Below are 7,710 nucleotides of genomic sequence, written 5' to 3'. Positions count from 1 at the left end.
TGTGTGGTCAGTTTATGTACAATCACTGCTCACCAAGTTAGGCTAAATCTGTGTAAAATATCACCATGTAGATCATTAATAAGACTGCATCCATTCTTGTACCTTTAAACATAAGGGGAAATCTAGTTTAGTCTCTCAAGCACTCATCAGACTTTTGTATCATACTCTAACATACTCAGATAACTGGGGGTCTTCTGTCATTTGCATTAGTGTATTGCCCAATTAAGCTAAGCTGATATAAGTGAGGGTTAACTCAATGAAAATGCTTCTAGAATAGGGCCTTCCACCTGTTTGACTAGATTTAGTTAAACCAGTACAACTTTTCTAATACAGACAAAAATTCAGGTACTGTATCAATTTACATTACATTTTTAAGATCATCTTTATAACCAGAGGGGCTATAACCAATTTAAAAGAAAAAAAAGCTTGGAGCCTGCAGCAAATTTCACAGCCACAGAACTGCTGCGCAATAGACTAGGCCCTAGCAATAAGCTTTTAACCAGTTTCACTTTTTGGTTTTCATTCATTATCCTACTGTGCAGCTTCTAGGGTTAGGCTTCAAACACTCCAGCAGAACAAGTGTTTTCATTAATTTATTCGTTCATTGAAAACATTTATATTCATATTACATTTTTTAAATTTAATTTTGATTCTAAGATACTATGCACATCCCCTGTGTTGGTACAAGCACATCTTTTCTCTACTTTCCTCTAATTAGATAAGACTTAGAAAAGCAGTGATATACACTTTCACATCACAAGACTTGTTTGGACGAGTGTTCCTGATGGTTTATTAAATTGCAGTACGATGATGCATTTATGAACAGTTCAGTGCAGCGAAAGAATTCACAGGGACAACTGTGCTTTCGGCAGATGATTGTTCAACCACTTCTGCATTTTGTGAAAGTGTCAGATAAAATGTAGCTTAGAACATGTGATGATGCTCCACTGACAGCTGATAAGTCCGTTGACCTGAATAGGAAGGATTGGGTTGTCCGGAGTTGGGAAATACAGTAATCAGTGTCCTCCTTTCTGTACAATCTGAGCAAAGCGGTTAGTGATGGATAACGTGGTATCAATGAATCTCTCCACACAGCTGGCTAGACAACCTTCTGTTCTGGAGTCCAACTTTGAGCCAGGTTTGTCCACACATTTGTCCCAGCAAACGTCCATGAAGTTATGAACCTGGATGTGAACAGAAAACATGTTTACTATTTAATCAAATATTTTACAGATGGGAAAGCTAAAATATGAGAGGAGCACAACAATCACTTGTCTAGGAGTCCTGCCAGAACACCATCCTTTCCCCTTGTGCTTTATCCTGGAAGGGACCATCACCCTCGGAACTGAGACGTTCAGTCACTGTGGCTGATTCACTACTTGGTCCTTCTGCTGACCCGCACAAAGGGGTCCATTAATGCCAAAGCCAGTGTGATTTCTGTGCTGTAGGCATCTTGGTTAGGGACTGAACCAAGTCACTGTCTCACATGCACCCGCACACATTCATCTCCCAAAACGAGTGTCAAGGGACATGTACAGGGGGCTGCCTCGCTCTCTCTGGGACGGGTACAAGCAGGGCTTAATTTGTAAGGAAAGAGTTGCTGCGGCCCGAGCAATTTTTTTACATTCCTAACGGCTGGAGCAAGCCCCGCGGTGCCAGGGCTAGGAGCTGCCACGCAGCACCGGTTATAAGTATCTAGGGGGAGGAGCAGGAGCCCTTGGGGGAGGGGGCGGCACCAGGGGTCCTAGTGACTGAGGGGCTGGACCCCGTTGGGGCCGACGTGCGAGGAGCCCCATGGAGAGCGCGCAGGGCCCCGTGCAGGGCTGCGGCGGGACGCAGGGCGCCTGGGGGGCCCCTAGGGGCCCCGGGGACAGGCCCGCTGGGGCAGGTACCTGGGCGGTGAACTGCGCCCGCTGCTGCTCGGCGGCCACCAGCCGCTGCAGCTCGGAGACCGCGGGGTCCCGGCCCCCGTCCGGGCCGCCGAGCTCCGCCATAGGCCAGGCGAGTCCGGCCGCTGCGACCTTCACCGGCGGAACCGGAAGTGAAGGGGCCCGTTCCTCGCGCACGGGGCCAACCCGACTCCGGCGGCTCGAGCCCGGGGCTGTTTCCGCTTCCGGGTGCCCGGGCGCCCTTGGGGCCCTGGGGGTCGGGGGAGGGTCAGGCGGCAAGATGGCGGCGCTGCTGGTGCGCGGGGGCCTGTGGCGGCCCCGAGGCGGGGGGCTGGGTGAGTGAGTGAGTGCCGGGGCCGCGGGGGGGCTCAGCCCGGCCCCGGGCTGCGGGGTCCGGTCCCAGCCTCGGCCAGGGTGACGCGCGGCGGGGGGGCAGCGATAGTGACGAGCGACCCCCTTTGTGGCGGGGGGCGGATACCCGCCTGCCTGGTCCTGAGCGGGTCTGGGGCCCCTTGCGGTCTGCCCCTCCCCCCGCTGCCTCCCCACTAAATCCCGTGACTCGCGCTGATCGGAGCGGCCTCCCCCAGTGCAGGCTGGCTCGGGGTGGGGTGGTGGTGGCTTTTTTCCCGTCGCCGCCGCTGCTGTGTCTATTGCTTGGTACCCCAAGGCTCTAAGGTGGGTTGGAGCCTCTTGTGCTGGGTGCTGTACAAAGGCAGGGCCAGAGATGCTCCCTGCCCCAGAGAGTTCAGAGTCTCTAAACCAGCGGTTCTCAGCCAGGGGTACCCAGAGGTCTTCCAGGGGTTACAGCAGCTCCTCTAGATATAGGCCTAGTTTTACAACAGGGCTACATAAAAAGCTTTAGCAAAGTCAGTACAAACTACAATTTCATATTGATAATGACTTGTTTACACTGCTCTATATACCATGCACTGAAATGTTAGTACAATAGTTATATTCCAGTTGATTTATTTGCTAATTATATGGTAAATATGAGAACATAAGCAATTTGTCATAGTGTGCTGTGACTCTTTTGTATTTTTATGCCTGATTTTGGAAGCGAGTAGTTTTTTAAGTGAGGTGAAACTTGGGAGTACACAAGACAAATCAGACTCCAGAAAGGCATACAGTAGTCTGGAAAGGTTGAGAGTAACTGCTCTAAGCTATCTGTTAATTCACCGTTTGTCAATTGTAATTGTGCAGCACTCCACCTGCCTGTGTGAACTTTAAAGAGGTTGTAAAATAAAGCTCATTTGAGGGCCTTTTGTGAAAGGCATAGCGCTATTACTACTTAACTGTAGATGTGCAGAATATTTTATTATGTGTCAGCTATGCCAAGCCATTGAATGAGTCAATGCCACTAAGATCTGGCAGCTTAAAGGTGCAAACAAGCATCAGAAAGAACACACCAGACTTACTAGCAGTTCAGATCTTTGAAAATACGGTAGTTACCCAGAACAGCTTATTGAGCAGGTCTTTTCTAATGTAGCCTGTTTTGCTTATGAAATGAAGGCAAGATTTCCCTAATGCACACAACATAGCTGCAAAGTTTGTCATGCCAGAGTTGGTGGCTAATGTTCTTGTCTCAGATTCCTTGAAGCACTGTTTTGGGTGCAGCTTGCCTCACTTTTGGAGGCATGGGGCTTTGGATATTAAATCCTTAGTAGGGAAACTCTGAAGCATGTGTACACCAGGCTTGTTAGAAATTTTGCAAGACACACACACACACACACTCTCACTCTCTCTCACACTCTCTCTCACACTCTCACTCTCTATTTGTGGGGTGTAATTTGTATTCCCTATTCTAACTTTGTGCATCCTTTTTTCCTGAAGAAACCACTGGCTTTCCTTTTCAGGAAGCCCTCTGGACTCTTATTGATTAAGATGCTGGTTGCTGTAGTTTAACTTCCAGGTATTTACCTTTAAGTTTTGGGGGGGTAAAAGGCAACTAATCAATCTTTGTTTTGTTGATAGTTCTTCTCAGTAAAAGTCTGTTGACCAGACCTGTGGTTGCCTGTACAACGACCTTGGATCGGCCAACTCTGGCACATCAAATCCACATCTCTCCCCGGAGCTACGGTATGTTAGTCTAAGTTGGGACAAAAGTTCTGTTAATAACCACTTGGGAAGCTGCTATTCTTTATCTGTATTATTGTTTTTATGTGATATTTGATCCTGACCCTTTCAACCAGCTCGATCACCCTAGTCATTAGTGTTTTCTTGGCCTCATGGAGTGATTTGTATAGTCCCAGATAAGAAGTTGCCTTATCTACTCACTGCACTTAAATCTGAACAAGCTTTTGATTTAAAATCAATTGACATAATTTAAATTAGTTGGACAAGTAAACATCTACGGTATAATTCGATGCTGCAAAAATTTGCAAATTGCTGTGTGGTTTTTCCCTCCTGTTTTGAAGGGCATGGAAATTGGTATTGCCTGAAAATTCAGGCAGTCATCTCTATGAACAGGAAATAGTGCTGTTATGGCTTTTTAGACCTCACTTTGCACTTCATGGTTTCTGCTGAAAACTTCATGATTCTTTCTGTCAGCCTAAAACTAACTTTGTAATCTCACATGCAATGTCATTTTACTACAGTATGCAGGAAAAGTGTAATTCCAAAACCAGCTTTTTTAAATTATAGAAATTGACTGAGTTTCAAACAAACATTCTCAGTTTACTAACAAAGATGTTAGTTTTGTCAAGTCAATTTCCACAGACATCCACAAGATAGGAAAAGGGAAGATAGATTAAAGAATGGGTGATGCTTTTTATGGCCCTGTCATAGATCAATGGTGATTGTTGTAAGCTTGGTGCAGAAATTGTGACTCCTCTGGACAGGAGCTTCTGGTCCATCTGAGGTCAGGCTAGAAAGACTGAATTGGAGGCAAGATTCATTGCTGGACAAAATTTCCTTTCTCCACGTAGCAGGAATCAGTGGAGATTGGTGTAAGATAAACAGGCAAAGACCAGAATCCAGGACTGTCATAATGTATGCCATTAAACCTAAGAAATGCTATGACCAGGGTTTAATTAGGATTTTATATCCTTTAAACCCAAACTTTTCCTGTCACCCCCACCACCAATAATGGAATCTGCCTGTGTCCTTCCTTCCATTACTGCACAGTTGGCTCAGCAGAGGAGCTTGGGCTGAAGGTGGAGCTGGGGATAGAACTGGGTCTGGGGGAGAAACTGGGGCGAGAGGTCAGTCTGGCCTGCAGGTGGAGAGGGTATGAGGGCAGAGCTGGGCTGGGGCTGAAGCGAGGCTGTGGCTGGAGCTGGCCTGGTGGCAGATAGGGAAAGAGGGCAGAGTGGAGCTGCAACTGGTGCTGGAGCTGGGCTAGGGGTGGAGTGGAGCTGCAGCTGGGGTCATATTGGGTCTGGGTGGCGTTCCCCACCTCCTGTGGGGGTTGGCCTGGGCTCCGTCGTGCACCCCCAAACCTTCCTCCGTGGCCCCTGGAGGATCCACCCCATAGTTTGGGGACCTCTGCCGTAACCCATGGCAGAAAATAGAAAGAAGAATGTAGACACAAACTAAACCAACCGATAACGTGACAGCCAAGCTGCCCCCACACATTGTCCCCTCCAAGTTTTCTACTTTCTCGTACTATGATAACTACTCACACTGTGTTAACAGTTCTTTCCACAGACCATTCTACTTGAAACAATGCAGCCTTGGACAGTCTCAATATGTAAACAAGTTCTACTTAAAAAAAAGTTTGCTACATTTACGTCAAGAAGAAACGTGTTGCATGTTGGAAAGTGTTTCTTGAAGTTCATGGTAGTAGCGCATTAGTCCACTACAGTTGTTTTACTGGTGATCTTTTCGTTCCATTGTCACAGCAGTTCTTGTCTAATATCGGTCACCCTGCGCAGAGCAGGAGAAATTCCATGTCTTCTTTTTGGTACAGTTCACATTGTATCTCTTTTCCAGCTCATGATTTCACGTTGATCAAACAGCAGTAAGCATTTAGACAAATGATCTGATGTGTGTTTAAAATCAGTTCTCTGTAACTTTACGCTGCTAGCACTCTGCTATTAAGTGCCAGTGTATTGTAAGGTGTCCTGCTTCTCTCAGTATATGTCAACATCTCTTAGAACCATATTTCTTCTAGTGATGTCCAAAATGTATAGGAAAAGTAGGCAAGGTTACAAAGAACCCAAACTACCACTTCTGTGCTTGTCTGAGTCACTTTCTGTGCAAACAGAACTGTGTATTAGTAGTTGTCTATGGAAGAGGATTGAGAGCATGGGGCCTCTTAGGCTACTTCTAGGCACTGAATACCTGGGGAAGTCCCAGAGGCTCCAACCCCTACTCTTGCTAAGATAACAGCAATCCTAATTCATGCACTCAGCTCTTCATGGAGTTATCACAGAGGTATCAGATACTTAACGGATACAGCACACTCCATGCATAGGTCTTAAAACATTTCACAAAGAAAGGGGAGGAGTTTCAATATCATTATCCCATATCACCGGTGGAAAACTAAGGCTCAGAGACGGGAGGTGGCTTGCTTTGGGTCACACAGTTGATGGGAGAACTGGAAATAGAACCATCTGGGCATCTTGGTGCCCAGAGTTCTTTCCTCTCTATCCTGTTATGCTGCTTCATTGTTCTTCAGCCACTCCTTTCAAACTGTCATGTACTGAGCAGGGCCCTCAGTGATGGCCACAAGGAGGCAGAACTGGCAAGCGCTGCATCTGCAGGTAGTTCCTGATACAATTAAGCACTGGGGCAACAATCTTTACCATTTTTTTCAAAAATGCCTGTTCTGTGGTGTTTGTGAAAGGGCCTGTTAATGAACAGCAGGTCATGAAACTAACAAAGGTGGCATTTCCTTTGGCCTCATCTATCAGTTTTTTCAGTCTATTGTTGTCTGTATCCTAATTAAAGGAACTATATTTTCTGAACAGCAGAGGGAGCATTCAGAGAAGAGATATTTAAAACAAGCATTTAAGGCGGTATTTAAAATAGGAATATTTAACACAAGAACCTGGGGTAAGCCAGTGAAATTAGTAGGAAACAGGTATCATGAAACAAGAGGAAGTACTTTTCCACTTGATGCACAGCTAACTTTTGAAACTCATTGCCAGGGGAAGTTGTGACGAGCAAAAGTATAACAGGGTTCAAAAAAGAATTAGATACGTTTATGGAGGATAGGTCCATTAATGGCTGGTAGCCAAGATGGCCAGGAATGCAACCCCATGCTCTGTGTCCCCCTAAATCTCTAACTGTCAGAAGCTGAGTCTGGACGACAGGATGGATCACTTGATAATTGCCCTGTTCTGTTCATTCCCTCAGAAGCATTTGGCACTGGCCATTGTCAGAAGACAAGGTATTGAGCTAAATAGACCATTGTTCTGATCCAGTATGGCCATTCTTATGTTCTTACGAATATGGTTTGTAGCAATAAGTCAAAGGCAACCTGGTTTTGCCCCGCTAAGGGCTGTGTATCTAGGTCTGAGAAAGCACCTAGCTGCACAAAACTGGTCAGAATGAGTTAACCATTTGTTCATATTGTGAGCAAAAACTCTGTGTTGAAAATGCGTTTTTTTGCAGCCGGTTCCAAGGCTGCATCTCTGCACTGGACGAGTGAGCGAGCTGTCAGCGTCCTCTTGCTGGGTCTCCTCCCTGCAGCCTATCTGTATCCTGGACCTGCCATGGACTATTCACTGGCTGCAGCCCTCACACTCCATGGGCACTGGTAAGCGTAGGTGTGAAAAAGCCTGGTAGATGTCTCAACAGGACCAGCCAGAGCTACTCTTTGGGCTTATAGTCCTGGATGCAAAAGGAGCTGAGAGCAAATCTATGCACATCAGGATGT

General features: G+C 46.5%; 1 protein-coding gene and 1 long non-coding RNA gene across 2 annotated transcripts; one reads left to right on the top strand and one right to left on the bottom strand.

Annotated features, from left to right (window-relative positions):
• Positions 1 to 578: 578 nt before the first annotated feature.
• On the bottom strand, positions 579 to 2,269 carry TIMM8B (translocase of inner mitochondrial membrane 8 homolog B). Its single transcript, XM_044996961.1, has 2 exons — positions 1,893 to 2,269; positions 579 to 1,184 (listed from the first exon to the last, which is right to left on the bottom strand). The coding sequence occupies exons 1-2, from the start codon at positions 1,992 to 1,994 to the stop codon at positions 1,017 to 1,019; spliced, it is 270 nt and encodes an 89-aa protein (XP_044852896.1). The 5' UTR covers positions 1,995 to 2,269; the 3' UTR covers positions 579 to 1,016.
• Positions 2,270 to 2,499: 230 nt separating this feature from the next.
• On the top strand, positions 2,500 to 7,482 carry LOC123354770. The gene is made up of 3 exons (XR_006574872.1): positions 2,500 to 2,564; positions 3,861 to 3,965; positions 7,446 to 7,482. It is a non-coding gene; the product is annotated as an uncharacterized LOC123354770 (long non-coding RNA).
• The last annotated feature ends 228 nt before the right edge of the window (positions 7,483 to 7,710 follow it).

Source organism: Mauremys mutica, chromosome 22 (genome assembly GCF_020497125.1).
Source record: "Mauremys mutica isolate MM-2020 ecotype Southern chromosome 22, ASM2049712v1, whole genome shotgun sequence".
NCBI classification, from domain to species: Eukaryota; Metazoa; Chordata; order Testudines; family Geoemydidae; genus Mauremys; species Mauremys mutica.
Note: the sequence above shows the minus strand (reverse complement) of the source record. Positions and strands in the feature narration are given on the sequence as shown.